The sequence below is a fragment of the Sus scrofa genome, chromosome 15, assembly GCF_054392235.1.
Source record: "Sus scrofa isolate SSC_HxYL_T2T_F1_AM1 chromosome 15, Sscrofa_HxYL_maternal_Yorkshire_Landrace_v2.0, whole genome shotgun sequence".
Classification (NCBI taxonomy): domain Eukaryota; kingdom Metazoa; phylum Chordata; class Mammalia; order Artiodactyla; family Suidae; genus Sus; species Sus scrofa.
The window spans coordinates 119,383,718-119,400,513 of NC_139397.1; the positions used below are offsets into that span (position 1 = coordinate 119,383,718).

The following is a 16,796-nucleotide window of genomic DNA, read 5'->3' on the forward strand; positions in this document are numbered from 1 at the left end:
TGGCAAATGTAGTAAAATGTTAAAATTGAGGAGTCTAGGTGAAGGACAATAGGAGAGTTTTTTGCACTACAGTTGGAATGATATTCTAAGTTTAAAATTATTTCAAAATAAAAAGTTAAAAAACAAAAATTCTGCCCCAATATTCTTTACAAAATCTACTAAAATTTATAGTCTTTTACAAAATTTCACAGGATTGCACATAAGTGAGAACTTGATTATTAAAATAATTCTGAACCAACATGACAAATTCTGGTATAAACTTAGAAGTTTTCATTAATTTCTTTAATTCAATACATAAATATTGTTTATTGATGAATTAAATAAACATGATTCCTGCACACGTGCGGCTTATACTCTAACTGAAGTTAAATTTACCAAGAAACTCAAGATCTGTTAAAAGAAGTTTGAGATGTTCAGAATACTATTTGAGTAAGTGGTATGTGGTGGGACTAGGGTAAGGATGACTCAAGATTAACAAGCTCTATGGTACACAGACCTAAACCTAATTTCCTTAGGGTTCATCTCACATACTACAACAGATATGGAAAGTCATATGTTAGAAGGAAGGCTACAATAAATATGAGTATTAAGGGTAGACACAGATATGCAAACAAAGGCCTAAACTGAATTCCATCAACAAGGACAAACCATGTAATCTCTTCTCAAATGTGCTACATCATTAGAAATTGTTTTACTTTCAGAACCATCCAATCTTAAACAAGTTTCCTTAAGCATGTAACATCTTTTCCAATTCCTTACCCCAGAAAAAACTCCACATGACTGGGAGAAGTAGAGATGAGCGGCAGGGCTAGATCTACTCCGAAGTTCCTTTATTTCTTCTTGGGACTCATGTAACATCCCTAGACACTCCATATTCCTGTCTTGTAACTCATGTAGCTGAAAGAAGGATGGCAATCAGTAAACCTTATCATAGTCTCAAAATGACAATGGGGAAAAAACCTATTGAGATGTGTTTTATTTTTATCAGAGGACTAACTTTATGAATATAAATTTAATACAAAGACTCTGAAACAAACTAAGCAAGAAAGGTATATATATTTCAAGCTGCCAGAATAGGGGGTATCTTGGCCAGATTATATATAAGCATGATTTCCTAAAAATCTGAAATGTACCTGAGACAACTGTACTGTCAATTCAACATTTAATGCTTCTTATCCTGCAAAAAACCCCTTATATAAGAAGTATAACAGCCATGGTCAAGTTAGTTTAGCATAATATTATACGTGCATATTTTTAAACATCACTCTTAAGTTTATAAATGACAAAATCAAGTCAATAAGGTATTGTATAAGATGTCAGGGTGCTCAATCGTCCTGAACACTTCTCCCTTGTTTCAGAATCTTCTTTGTTGTAGATACACAAGCATGTTAAAAGAATACATAATTTTCAGAGTACATTTTTTTTTTTTTTTTTTGTCTTTTGTCTTTTTTGTTGTTGTTGTTGTTGTTGTTGTTATCATCTCTTGGGCCGCTTCCGCGGCATATGGAGGTTCCCAGGCTAGGGGTTGAATAGGAGCTGTACCACTGGCCTACGCCAGAGCCACAGCAACACGGGATCCGAGCCGCGTCTGCAACCTACACCACAGCTCACGGCAACGCCGGATCGTTAACCCACTGAGCAAGGCCAGGGACCGAACCCGCGACCTCATGGTTCCTAGTCGGATTCGTTAACCACTGCGCCACGACGGGAACTCCAGAGTACATTTTAACTTCAAAAATTTCTTCAAGTGTGCTATATGGACTGGATGATCAGAACCACTAGCGCTAGGGGTGCTTATTAAAAATGCAGATTATGTTATTTTAAAAACTATTGGGGAGTTCCCGTCGTGGCTTGGTGGTTGGCGAATCCGACTGGGAACCATGGGGTTTCAGGTTAGATCCCTGGCCTTGCTCAGTGGGTTGGGGATCTGGTGTTGCCGTGAGCTGTGGCGTGGGTCACAGATGCGGCTCGGATCCTGCGTTGCTGTGGCTCTGGTGTAGGCCGGTGGCTGCGGCTCCGGTTCGACCCCTAGCCTGGGAACCTCCATGTGCCACGGGAGTGGCCCAAGAAATGGCAAAAAGACAAAAAAACAAACAAACAAAAAAAACTATTGGGTTAGTTAATGTAGACTGGTAAAAGGTCACATATTCCTAAAGAAACTTATAAAAGTCAAGGTTTCTCTATTAATCATGAAGGATGTCATGTTATTGGTTTTAGAGACAGAATTTTTCAAAAGTTTTACTTCTTAGATCTCATTATTTCATTTTAATCTTTTGTTGTTGTTTTAAATCTGGTAATCACCTTTAATCATTCTTATTCACAAAGAAGAAACTATTCATTCCTCTCCTCCCATATTACATAAAATAAAGGAAGATTTTATTACCTCCATTGTTAGCTGTCTTTGAGCATCTTTGGAAGCTTGGAGGTGAAGTCTCAGTTCTTCCTTCTCAATCACATGCTAACAACACATTAAAAGAGACACGTGAAGCCTTCCCATATAAAATACAGGTTGCTCTCTCTCTTTTTAAAACTTCTTAAGAGTGTCTTTTAGGGATACAGTCTAGAGGACTACCAAAGGCTAACTTTTCAAAAGCCATATCCATCAGGGTGTTCAGACGACAACGAGCATAAGTCGGTAATTCACATCACACTTTCTGAGGAAAATATAATTCCATTTTACGGAAAGAAATAGTGATTTGAAGGTAGTTATTCATGATATTTCATGACAGAAGTCTAAAACAGCAACGAGACTAAAGCACTGTAAAGGGCATCAACCATGTTTACTGTATCTGGCACTCGGCACAATGCCCAGTACGAGGGCAGTGCTTAGCAAACATCTCTTGAACAAATGGACCTACTTCTTTAAGTTTGTGCTGAAGATCTACAATCTGAGACAAGAGAGAGGAGATCTCTTCTTGGTAGCGAATCAGTTCATCACTCTTTCCAGATAATTCTTCAGTCATTCTGGACATCTGAGCATTTGTTTCACCTTGAAAACAAAATAAAACACGTAAAAATTAATGTAAATATGGGTAGAGGTTGGCAAACTGTGGCCTGTGGGGCAAATCCTATTTTGTAACAAGCACTGGACTATCATGAATTGATTTTTCTTTAAAATACATTTAAAATAATAAATTTCAATAACTCAACAGAGAAAATTAAAGGTTCTTCTGAAACAAGTTCATGTAGGAATTTAATAGGAGGCAATGAAGCGAAAGAGAGGACCTGTAAAGACAAGGAAGCTAAAGATTTTGCCTCAATCTTTTTCTTTATGAAAGACAAGAAGGCTGCAAAGACAGAGGTGAATTATTTATCTTTGCAAGTGCCAAGGCATTTTTGTCTATGAGAAAGCTTCAGGGATAAAAGTAAGATACCCAAAGCAATGAAAATCAAACTTAACAAACCTAACAAGGAATATTTCCAGAATGGAAGAGTCACAATCTGTTAAAGCTACTGAGATGCTTCTGTAGGAGAGAGACTTCCTTGGATACCCAGCAAACTGAGGAAGGCCTCTAAAGCAATTCTTACAGCCTAGCATTCTTGAATGTTTTATAATTCACTGGGGGAAATAAATCTTCATTTCATATAAAAACTCTAGCATCTAAACACAAGTGGCAAAACTATTTCTCAGTGTTCCATCAAATTGATGGAAACCCTGTAACATTTCAAAGGACAGCAAGAAGGAGGCAGGAGACTGGGATCTAAGCTCTTGGGAAAGTCATTTTTCTTGTTTTGTTTTGTTTTTTAAAGTGTAAAATGTGGGTAATGATAGCGCTGAGAGAGAAGACTCAATTTACATTCCTTCTGGTTCTCTAATATTCTGCAGAAGGTACTACATTCTGAGGCCTACAGTCCAAATGATTTGATATGATGTTATCATATCTTCTTTTCCAACATAAGAGGCTATTTATAGAGAGATTAATGTTTTTTCTCTAGTAAAGCTAATCTTTTCCCAACTGATTTATTTTTTTGAATTATTTTAGTCAACAACATATGAACCCAAAACATTCTTTTATAGACGCAGAGCTGGCATTTAATACTGACTGAATGTTATACTTTATGCCACCGTTTAAGCCTTAGCTTTGCTACTAATCAATTTCCTGACTTTGCAAACCATATTCTCTGTAGGATTATTTCCTCATCAACAAAATAATACCTTTGGTTCCTTTCATTCTAAAATGCTGTAATGGATAGAAATAAAGGTCTTTATTTAATGATGATGACAATTTGAAACAAAGATATTTCTTAAAAGTACATATGGTACTTTAGAGTTGTGGACTCAATGTGATATTCCAAGATTTTCAGTTAATTATTTAAAATTGTTCTGGAGATGCTTCTCCTGAAACTAAAGATCGAATTTCTGAGTTAGTAATATCCTACCAAAGAATTGTCCAAAGGCTGTAACACAGAATACTTACGAAGTTCTTTAACACAATCACTGACAAGCTGCTGTTCCTTTTCTTCATAGGTAATAGTTTCTGTCTTTATGTGACACGCCTTCAAGAAAAAAAAATCAGTATGTGATAATATCTTCTAATGACTTTATAGTATTAGCTAAAAATACCTTTAATACTCACTTGAAGATAAAAGTTCATCATTTACAAAGGAAAAAAAATTAAAGCTTTATCATAAAATAAGGATATGGAAAAGGGCATGACAAACGTCTTGCCCTTATTCCCCTCAGGGCCTTTGTACATGCCTGCTCTTCCCCACCCTAAACCCCTCCCCTCCACCACACAGCTGTGATTGGCTAATCCTTAACCTCAACTCAAATGTCACTTCTTTTTTCTTTTCTTTTTCTTTTTAAGGCAGCATCAACGTCATATGGAAGTTTCCAGGCCAGGGGTAGAATTGGAGCTGCAGCTGCAGGCCCACACCACAGGCTCAGCAACACGGGATCCAAGTTGCATCTGCGACCTATGCTGCAGCTTGTGGCAATGCAGAATCCTTAACTCACTGAGCGAGGCCAGGGATTAAACCCACATCTTCATGGATACTAACTGGGTTCTTAACCAGCCGAACCACAACGGGAACTCCCTCATTTTTTTTTTTTAAATGTCACTTACTTAAGTAGGACTTCTTTGATCTGCTTCCCCAGCTGCCATTATATAGGTTCATGAAACACTGTAATTTTCCAATATAGTTCTTAGTTGTAATTATTTAGTTATTTGTATAAACTCCATAAGATATATATTTTATGCTGTGGATTTCTCTATTGCACCTGTCAGTTTGCTACTATCCACTTTTCAGTGGGACCTAAGAAACAATGGAAGGCAAACACCTGTGCCCTAGCTGCCACTTCCCTAACTGGAATATTAATAGAAAATCCTTAGTTATACCATATTTCACCATAATACTACCTGGACCTAAACCTCATAGCCTTTAAGGTAAAGGAGAGTGGGAATTAAGTTGACTGTACTTTGGATCGAAGAACCATATTCTCTTCTTCCAGTTCTTTGAGCTTTTCTTGCAGCATGTCCAACTGCAGCAAACCTTGAGATAAGCTAAAGGACTCATTGAACCGGAGAGGTGTAGAACAGCTGGAATCAGTTTCACTCTCCTCTGAAGCAATGGAGACAATTCGCAGTAACTCATCTTTCTTGGACAGCTCATGCTGCAGTTGATTAACCTGGACATCAAAAGGACTTGGTTTACAAGACAGTCTTTACTTTGCATTGTTTACAAGTAATACAGCTTCTAATTCATGGACCAACTGTTTCTTGCCATAAAACAAAATCATAAAGTCAAGCTGCTAGATTTTACTGACTAAAGTAATAGCGGCTAAAAAGAGAATAACAAAACTGAGATACTGCCTAAGCTATAATTTTAGAGTATTAACTCAACAAATACAGCTTTTCTTATACTGGGTGAAAAGAAAGGCCAATTTCCATATTCCAGGTAATAGGCCTTTAGGAGGAAAATTGCACATAAGATAATGATATATTCACAGTATAAAACAAAACTGAAGAAACTTGAAAGTATCAGAACAGAGCCTTACTTCAAATTGTTAAAACTTATGTTTTTAAGCCCAACTTTCGTTGTAGGAATAAGTACTTTCAATGCAAAGGCTTGAATGTTATTAAATATGATGCATTTATAAAACATACATGAAACCAGATAATAACAAATTGTAAAAAAATTGAAATGTAACCATTCGAGTTAATAACTAAATTAGTTCTCACTGAAAATATTTATTGCTATGGAATAAATATATTTTTAAAAATAGCTTTTCCTTTTCTTTTTTTCCTTTTGTTTGGGATTTTGAATAAAGATAATTCCTTTGGGTATTTATTATTTGGGGATATATTTTTTAAAAATAAATTTAAGATAAGATCACACACAGAGTTTACACAGGGGTAAGGCTAACGTGTTAGAATCTAAGCAGGATGCCACAAGACCTGTAGGCACTGAATATAGGCTTTTATATGGACTAGGGTAGAGCCACACAAGTACTCTTCTGTACAAAAATGTCTCATTTCTCTACTGGTTAGTTCAACGGGTACCAACAATTGACATGTGCTAGTGTTATTTATCTACCTATTGTCATCACTTAAGGACACCCAGGAAAATAAATTCTACACTGCTCAAAACCTAATTGTTTCATGTTGCAAATACCTGATCCAAGACTTACTTGATCAAAAGCTTGTCCCAATTGCTCCTCCAGGGCTTCATTCTGCTCAGACAAGACATGGTTCCGCTTTAAGAGAGCTTGTCCAATCCGAGCAGCTAGCTCCAGATCACGATCCCTCTGTTAAAATACGAAATACATCTTTTCTTTGAGTACAAACAAAATTAAATGGTAGTTTAGAAATTCTGCAGTCAGTTTTGCTAAACTCAAAAGCAATGTCCTAGAAAGCAACAAGAACCACTTTAATGCCCAGATGTACAAACGGATACAGGGCCTGACACACAATGTTTAATATGTGTTAGTCAAATGAATGACTGCCATAGTTATAAATGCAAGAGAGCATTTCTTTTCTTGATATCAAGTAAGATTTATTGATTGCCCTGTTAATTAGGATCCAGCAATGCAACCTTTAAACTTATGACTTTAAGGACTTAGAAAATCAATACAGTTTTAAAAAATGAGGACAGGGCCTGATGCACAGTAAAAGTCAATAAATATTTGTTGAGGCATAGTAATGATACAATAGGCATGTTGAAAGCAGTTCCAATTAGGGCAAAGCTTACACACATTCAGAGTCAGAGGCTTAGAGGAAAGCATAATCGAGAGCCCTATTGTAAAATGATGTAAGAATCATAATATGAAATAAACTAGGAGATATAATGGACTAGAAGTTTTGAGGTTACAGCGTTCTTGGAATAGAGAGAAAAGGGAAGCTGAAGAAGTTGGTGGTAATGATGCAAGAAAGCCTACAGAAAAGTCAAGCAAGGCAAGAGTTACTCTTTCGGGGTAGATGGTTACACTTAGCAAGAGCACAGAGGTCTCATCTACATGGTGGTGGTGAGGATTATATTCTGTAGGATGGAAACTGTCCATTGGTGTTGATGTGCAATGAAGCTGCTTCTTGAATGGGCAGCTGTTTCGGGGTTAGTGACAGCAAGGATTAAAAAAAAAAAATTTTTTTTTAAAGATGGCTTTCCTAGGACAGAGAAACCAGCCATCGCCATTATAACACAATTACAAAAAATTAAGCCCTCTACTATTTCACAACAAAAAACTTCAGGAACCATTCTACTTTGGAATGCCAGTTGGCATGCTAGAAAAAAAGACATCATCGTTGTTCACTGGTGTACACATTTGATAGATTCTATATGATCTTTAAGTTTTAGTTTTTTGTATGAGAAAAGAAAAAGAGATTCCTACCTCTGCCAGGAGATGTGTAACCATGTCGATGTCATTGTAGGTCTTGGTCATCTGCTCCACCCTGTCTGTGCCTAGAACTAAGATGGTGAAAAACGACTATTGATAGGATATAGAAGTAACACAGTTTAAAATATTTATAGAGAATTGAAAGATTAAAAACAACAAATAACTCAGGCTTTTACAAAAAGCCGTTCAGAATAAAAACATAGGTGAAATAAAGAAAAGAGAAAGAAATATTTCATGGGTTAGATACTCAGGAACTAGACCACTTACTACAAAGTGTACATCATACAGTGAAGTGAGACAGTATCAAATGATCACAAGGCAGTCGCTTCCTTCCCATCTCTGCCGGTAAGATTGGGACTTTGCCACCCTCGCTCACACTACAGAATGTGGGTCTGGAGAATGAACTGCATTGTTTTATATCCTAATCTAAATTAAAGTTATTGAGGGCGGAGTTCATGAGGAGTTATGTATAAAGGAATTTAATTAGAATTCTTTAGTGATTATCTTAAAGACCTAAGATCACCTATAAAGTGTTATCAATAAACAAAGAATAGGACCTTGTAGGACTTTTTGTAGTTCTGTTATGAACCCCTTTTTAGTAGAATTAAAAACCCCTTTTCTTTTTTTAAAAAATGACCTTATTTTTATTTTATTTTTTTCTTTTACAGCCACACCTGCAGCACATAGAAGTTCCTGGGGTCAGGGGCTGAATCGCAGCTGTAGCTCCCAGCCTACGCCACAGCCACAGTAATGCCGAATCTAAGCCGCATCTGTGACCCATAGCTTGCGGCAATGCTGGATACTTAACCCACTGAGTGAGGCCAGTGATTGAACCCAAGTCCTCACTGACACTATGTGGGGTTCTTAACCTGCTGAGCCTCAACAGGAACTCCCCTAACCCCTCTTCTTTATGATGATCTTCATCAAATGTAGGCCTTTGCTATAAAAAAACAATAACAACTATACACTATACTATTATCTGTACAACCCAAACCCATTATTTCTGGCACTCTATAATTCAGGAACTGCACTTGAATAATTTAGCTCCAAAGAACAGGACCAATATGACTCTAATAATTCCATAGCCACAATAAGCAATAGCTTTTTAAACTAATGAAGCATAATAATAGAGGGATCCTTTGACTTTCATTACATGAAATTGACTTGTGTTTGACTCAGATTGATTTTATATTAGTTTGTTATGAAGTTTGAAAAATTAGAGGTTTGAGGCAGAAAAGCTGAATTCACCTATTTGAGTGAGCTTGAACAAGCCACTTACCCCTTCTGAGATTCAGATTCCATATTTATAATATGGAGGTGATAAAGCTTATCTCACAAGGTCATCAGGAGGTTCAACTATGATAATTTACTAAGCAGTATTCAGTAAACAGCTAAGTATCATATAACTATACTCTTTAAACCCAACTGGCATGTATGAAACAGCCCCAATTTAAAATTCTCTGTAGATAATGCACGGAATTGGCAGCAGATACTATGATTTAAGTCATTTGTAGTTCCTTAGTCCCACCTTAACACTTGAGATTGCTCAAAAGACATCGTTTAGATAGGTCTTACTTTAATCTGAACTTTTAATTTTTCTTCCTAGCATCACTGCTTAAAATGAAATTGGAAATTACCCTGAGCTTAATTATTAATAATACTCTAAGTTAAAAGTAAAACAAAGAGCAGATTGATAGTATTAGGGGATAGCTAAAAAAGTTTTAAACTGAAAATAAGAAAACAAAACAAAACAAACATCTATAAAGAAATATTTTGGAGTTCCTGTCGTGGCGCAGTGGTTAATGAATCCGACTAGGAACCATGAGGTTGCGGGTTCAGTCCCTGCCCTTGCTCAGTGGGTTAACGATCCGGCGTTGCCGTGAGCTGTGGTGTAGGTTGCAGACGTGGCTCAGATCCCACGTTGCTGTGGCTCTGGCACAGGCCGGAGGCTACAGCTCCGATTTGACTCCTAGCCTGGGAACCTCCATATGCCACGGGAGTGGCCCAAGAAACAGCAAAAAGACCAAAAAAAAAAAAAAAAAAAGAAATATTTTTACTTCAAAAGAATTTGTATTTACAAGCAGAGAAACCAGCTCTATAATTTAACCACAGGGATAAGGGAAATAGGCTTTTGGGCCTAAGGAATCTTCACAATTTAACTTGATAGCATAGCAGGAACAAAGGATTAAAAATTAAGGCAGATACTAACACTGCGTGTTGTCTTCTACTTCAAGCCTTAATAATAAGATGAACGCAAAAACCCAAATTGATATATCCGTGCTCTAAACTACAGAAAACTAGCCAATGGTTGCAAAAACAAATGCAACACAGAGCAGTGGGTCTCAATTCCAGATTCAAATTTAATTCATTTGGAGGCGCTCCAAGGCACAGGTAGTAAGTAAAATATGCCTAGATGTGTGATGTAAAGCTGGGGATGAAATCCACTGATTCAGGGTTAGCACTCAAAACAAGAACCAGGAATCTTGGGGACTCAGTTAAAAACTGTTTTTACACAACTAATTTAAAGGACGTGGCTTATATTACACGACTGACAAGAGCTGAAGATGAAGTGACAAATTTAATTTGTAGTGAAACCAGTAAATTTAGGATAATTAAAAGCTGTGACGTACAAGTCATACATGATGAAAGAGGAACAGAAAATGAAGGACACAGTAATACAGAAAAGAAATGTTTAGAATAAAATATGTTTTAGTGAGGAGAAACTAAAACATATTTCCTATAAATGTTTGCCATCTGTCATAGCCTGACAATTTAAATCTGAACCTTAAGAAGTTATCTAGTTCAATGACCTCATTTTCTTATATGAGGACTCTTGACTGAAAGGAATTATGTGACATGTCCAAGAGGGCGAGGCAAGCTATTAGTGGGAAAGCCAAAATAATAACAAGGTGATAACAACTCTCATCTCACAAGGTCATAAGAAAAAACTTGGCTCTTTGTACCATGTTGCTGTTTCTGCCACAGTGCCACCAAGATTAAAAGGCTTTCATCTGATGAAATATGAAATATTAGTGTTTATCTGTGGGCACAAGTTATAAAATAGAGGTCTCAATTCTGTCTGTAAGCCAGGCCACAGCAGTGACAAGCACTGGAATCCTAACCACTAGACCACGAGGGAACTCTCTCAATTTTGTTTTTAAAGGGTAAGTCTGTCTGTCTGTCTGTCTGTCTATTTATCTCTACACCCAGAGAGGTTGGAAGACTAGACATCAAATGTTAATAGAGATTATCTCTGGGTAGAGATTATGATTGATCTGTTTTTCTCTTTTCAGTTTTTTTCTAATTTTCCATGAAGAACAAATGTTCTCTGTAATAAAAAAAAATAGCTCTTGTTAAAAGGTTTCGAAATGGAAAAAAATGAATTTTCAAATGCTTAAATATTTTTTTATGGCAAAGAAGTTAGATAATACAACCAGAATTCTCCAATTCTTATGTTTTATGTCAAACAGTCATACCAAGCCCCAAAGGCAGGGCCACCTCAATTGTACAGAGTTGCTCAGTTGATGCCAGTCAGTCACAAAGCACATAGGAACACAAAGGACTCCTTTTTGCAGCCTAATCAGTTCTGTCTTCTCTTCTTTAACACAATACCTCTGATAAAGATAGGCTGCTTGGGATGATTCCAAAAGCACTCCGGGCAAAACTCTTAAGTGTTCTCTTGGCATTTAGGCATTGTGATTAAATGCTCTCAAAGCAGATAGTCACTGTAACCCTGGAACCGAGTATGCAGACCAAGCATTCTGACTTTATTATAATTAATCCTATCAAATCCTATTTTCTCTTTAGTTCACAGAGGTTAAAATAAAAATATGTTACATGGTACAGAAATTAGCAGTGCTCCTTGTTTGTTTCCAAATATGAACTTTCTACCTCTGCAAAAAAATTATACTTCAGGGAGAGGATAAACATTTTTTTAATGGAATAATTTTGGTTTCTGAAGCTTCTTAATTAATGCTCAACATTTTTTGTTTAATATTTGGAGAATCTAATGTTTCTGACAAAATATGGAGGGAGGGAATACACACACGCATTTCGCTAATTCTTACTTTATAACTGCGTATTTTCACATTTATCATTCCCCAATCATTTTCAGGATGGAAAATGCCAATGTTAATCCATTTTGATACCCCTGTCATAGAGGATGGTGCTTGAACAGTTCTCTCAAACATCTTTTTCAACCTCCAGAGTTTTTATCACAATTATCTAATTTTAAAGACTCCTGGAGTTTCTGCTGTGGTGCAATGGGATCAGTGGCATCTTGAAAACACTGCTACGCAGGTTTGATCCCCGGCCCAGCACAATGGGTCAAGGATCACTGCGGCTCAGATGTGATCCCTGACTTGGGAACTTCATATATTGTGGGGTGGCCAAAAAAGAAAAAAAAAATAAAGATCCCTAATTTTTCATCACTCTCCAATCCTCCCACAACAAAGAACAAAAACAAAACAATGAAAACCAAAAATGAAACACAAACACTGCCCAGATGGCAGAGTAAAAGCTGCAATAGCTCCTGGTAACTAGTGATAACTACAGATACGTCTTGAGGTTTTTACCCCAAAGAAGTGGTTCTTGCTGCTATGATAAAGAGAACATTTCTGCAATATAAAAAACTGCCTTCAAAAGAACTGAGACAGAACAAAAAGAAGGCTGATGATATATATCATCTAGGACAACTTTTCTCACTAGGTTGCAGGGAAGAATTAAGATAATGATTTCAGTGACAATCTGCTCAGTTCTCCCATGAATAATACCTAACTAGTACATGATACATATGTAATAAGGTAATCCATTCTACGATAGATGTCTTAGGGTATATGACTTAATTCCTTTGTGGAACTGGTTGAGAGGAATTATAAATCTGCTAACTTCTACAGCTTGACTTATGGTTAATGCTTCCTGAACATTATCTGATGTATTTCCTTTCCTGCCTGAATAGGTTAATGATTTTTGAAGGCAGAGCTTGAGGAAAAGTATAGCTACCAATCAGAAGTAATAATTTCTACAACTGTATTTCTCTGAAAAATTCTCCATAATTCCTTAAATTCTCCAATTAATGTCACTGTGAAATGGCCATATGGCTTTGGTGACAATGCTTTAGATGACTGGTTCTCAAATCTGATTGTGCATCAGTACCATCAGGAGGACTTGTTAAAACACAGACAGGAAAAAAGTTTCTGAATCTGTAGATCTGGGGTGGGGGCACAAGGATCTGCATTTCTAACAAGTAGCAAGTGAAGCTGATGCCTTAAATACAACTTATATAAGCAAGCATCCCCCTCCCTTTTCTTATGTATTAGGAAGTGGTACAGGAGATCCTTATTCCCAAATAAAAAATACCCTGAAAAGTAGATCACATTTTTATTTTTAGCCTTTGCATGAACAAACGGTACTTTTAGTCATGGAGCACTCTGATTGCACTGCTTGCTCCACAGCTGTGGGCTTTCTCTTAATAAAATTAAGAAAATCCTGCACATGAAACATTCTTTGAGTATTTTATTTTATTATTTATTTATTTAAAAACAAATTTTTTTTTTTTTTTTTGGTCTTTTTGTCTTTTCCAGGGCCTCATTCGAGGCATATGGAGGTTCCCAGGCTAGGGGTCTAATTGGAGCTGTAGCCGCCGGCCCACGCCAGAGCCACAGCAGCGCGGGATCCAAGGCGGGTCTGTGACCTATACCACAGCTCACGACAACGCTGGATCCTTAACCCACTGAGCGAGCCAGGGATGGAACCCGTAACCTCATGGTTCCTAGTCAGATTTGTTAACTACTGCGACAAGACAGGAACTCCCTGAGTATTTTAAACTTTGTGTATGGAAGGGACTAGGAGGGAATGATTTCCTTTGGACATTCAGTGCTTTTAAGAATTCTATATATACATATTTTTTTTTGGCTTTTTTTAGGGCTGCACCCGCGGCACATGGAAATTCCCAGGCTAGGGGGCAAATCGGAGCTGCAGTTGCCAGCCTACGGCACAGCCACAGCAACGCAGGATCCAAGCCACATCTGCAACCTACACCATAGTTCAAGGCAATGCCGGATCCTTAACCCCCTGAGTGAGGCCAGGGATTGAACCCGACTCATGGATACTAGTCAGGTTCGTTACTGCTGAGCCATGATGGGAACTCCTCGAGTGTTCTATTTTAAGAGTAAACAATCTCTGGTTTGGTTAGGGGCTCAGAGAACAACCAGAGCCCTTTCATTCATGTGAGATAGGCTTCCATCCCAAAATTGTGCCCAAGTTTCCTCCCAAATTTATTTTCTTCTCATGGCTCTTTCAATTTGTGTTACATAAGAGAAAAAGTGCTTCTGTCTGTGACACTTCTTTTTATCAGCTGTTAGAATTCATTTTAATGAGACCGAGTATCTATTGGCATATGAAGGAAGTAGAGATCAGAAGGGGCTGAAATAACACTGGGAGCTGAGCCCTAGGATGGCTTGCCGGGGTCTGTAATAATTATTCAAAACCACAAATCTTGACATCCCAAGGGATAGAAAACTGTGGAAAAGGGTAAGAGAATGATTGCATCATGCTTTTTAAAACCCTGATCAATTTGCTAAACAAAGTAAACCATTTATCTTTTACATTCAAACAATGCAAATTCATAATGAAGTTTATTGACATTTGAGTGAACTGTTAACCCAAAGAACTGATACCTTTAAAATAACAGTGAAAATAAGTATAGTACAGTGATAACTCACAGACATGGAGAACAGACTTGTGGTTATCAAAGGGGAGGGGAGGGAATGGGATGGATGTGGAGTTTGGGGTTTTATAGCAGAAATCGACACAACATTGTAAATCAACTATACTTTAATTAAAGAACTTTATATAATATATATATATATATATATATATTTATTTTTATTTTTTTTTGCTATTTCTTGGGCCGCTCCAGCGGCATATGGAGGTTCCCAGGCTAGGGGTCGAATTGGAGCTGTAGCCACCGGCCTACGCCAGAGCCACAGCAACGCAGGATCCGAGCCGCATCTGCAACCTACACCACAGCTCACAGCAACGCCGGATCGTTAACCCACTGAGCAAGGGCAGGGATCGAACCCACAACCTCATGGTTCCTAGTCGGATTCGTTAACCACTGTGCCACGATGGGAACTCCAAATGCTTATACGTCTTTTCCTGAGAGGTAAGTACCTGATACAGGAAAGTACCACTAAAAGTTAATGAAAATGAGGAGCTCACAACAATCATTCTCCGGTTAGAATCTTTAACATATTGAAGCCTTCACTGGGAAAATATCTAAGACCTGATGTAATCTCATATCTAATTCATATGAAAATAATTTTATAAATATATTGATATTGAATTTAGGGACTTACTGTGTATTCTAACAGCTACTACACATACAGCATCTTTACAATGAATGAATAAAAAAAGTACACTCAGTCTGAAAGCAGATTTTTGGAATAAGGTCAAAAGCAAAAAAAGGTCTCCAAACTTTAAAGTTTAAAATTGTGTTCTACTTAATTTTGTCATTTTTAATAGCTGGGTGTAAAACATTTATTTTCTGAACAAATCTGGCTTAGTTTCTCACTGAAATACTCTCTCTGAATCTTTCTTAAGTGAATAATGAAAATTACCAGAAAGTGTACATGCAGTTCTCCTTGGCATTATTAAAACTACTTATGAATCTAAGAACTATGTTTCCTAATGACTTGACAAGATTCTGTGACTATGTCCGTTTAAAGGGGTAGATAAGAGTCAAAAAGCTAATGGCTCAAGATATTAAACTATTAGGACAATAAATGCTGAGAAATATAAAGAGATATTAACATTTTTAATATTTTTACTGCTTTTTTAAAAAGTTCCCTTTTCTACTCAGTCTGTGGAAAGTATCAAGTTAAAGATAGGAGAAATAGAAACCTCTGAGGATGCCTGAAACCCTGGACACTCAGAGTCATTAAGGATGATAAACTTTCTGCATTCAGACATAACACAATTGGAGTCATCTCTTCATGTTGTTTAATCAGTTCAAGTAAAAGTAGGTACAAACTTTTTTTTGGGCTAGGGATGTCAAATGTTTTAAAAGTCAACAGCAAGATACTCATGATCTTTAGATCCACGGACAAACTCTAAAATACTCACTCATATAACGGAAAGTCTCTTCGGCAAGGACTGGAGAGAGGGCATCAGATGCATGTTGTTGCTGGTGTGGGGACTGAGTCCAGTCTTGATTTTCATACAGAAAGAGAGAGTCCACTCTTAGCTTATACTGCGGTAGCTGTTCTTCTAGCAGGCTCACCAGCTCAACTTCAGGGAGATCTTCATTGGAACAGACATCTAAAGAGGAGATTCCATGTAAATGAATCCAACATATTTCAATCTACTAGGCTACAGGGAAAAATTGGTGCAATTGGCTTTGTGAAAGTAGGACAACCAAAGAAACAAGAGCCCAAGATGTCTCCAGTGATTTTTATTATTATATCCTGGTACTGGAGTTGGTCTTTCTCTAGGTTTCTTTGAAAAAGCCTTTAGTAAAAATAACATACCATGAATTTCCTTGTATGCTATCTAAAAATATACTGCTTAGGGAATATAACGATGTTTTAAAATTTTCTTATTTCCTCCTTATCTATTTACTGCTGCTTCAAAGAGCTCTGATCTCAAAGAACTTACAATGCGTGGGGGAGAAAAAGCCACACAAAACAACCAGCAGAAAATAGTGAGTTCAAAAGGAATAAAATTACATGTTCTTTAATAATAGAATTTGAACTCTGTGGGAAGATACTTCATTATCTAGAAAAATTATACCTTAGCATATTGTCATAGCATCTAGATATTTTTTTAAAAAGTTAACATTTACTGGTTAAATGTTACACAGTAATGTTAACATTCCAGCACAGTGTTTCAACACTGGTGCTAGAGTAAGTACTTAATCATTTTTATTTTAAAAATGTGATACCTTTGCCATTACTACCCTCTT

General features: G+C 37.0%; 1 protein-coding gene and 1 long non-coding RNA gene across 5 annotated transcripts in view; both read right to left on the reverse strand.

Annotated features, from left to right (window-relative positions):
• LOC146396078 (uncharacterized) overlaps positions 1–16,796 on the reverse strand; it is a 1,511,729-nt gene that overhangs the window by 1,097,302 nt on the left and 397,631 nt on the right. The gene's annotated exons all lie outside the window — the stretch shown is intronic.
• TRAK2 (trafficking kinesin protein 2) overlaps positions 1–16,796 on the reverse strand; it is a 64,700-nt gene that overhangs the window by 16,126 nt on the left and 31,778 nt on the right. For all 4 annotated transcript variants that reach the window (XM_021075699.2, XM_013982331.3, XM_021075698.2 and 1 more), the window contains 8 exons: positions 15,959–16,153; positions 7,829–7,905; positions 6,632–6,748; positions 5,420–5,629; positions 4,419–4,497; positions 2,859–2,989; positions 2,384–2,458; positions 760–897 (listed from right to left, as the gene is read on the reverse strand). In XM_021075699.2, coding sequence (XP_020931358.1) covers positions 760–897; positions 2,384–2,458; positions 2,859–2,989; positions 4,419–4,497; positions 5,420–5,629; positions 6,632–6,748; positions 7,829–7,905; positions 15,959–16,153 — 1,022 coding nt within the window. The remainder of the gene's footprint in view (positions 1–759; positions 898–2,383; positions 2,459–2,858; positions 2,990–4,418; positions 4,498–5,419; positions 5,630–6,631; positions 6,749–7,828; positions 7,906–15,958; positions 16,154–16,796) is intronic.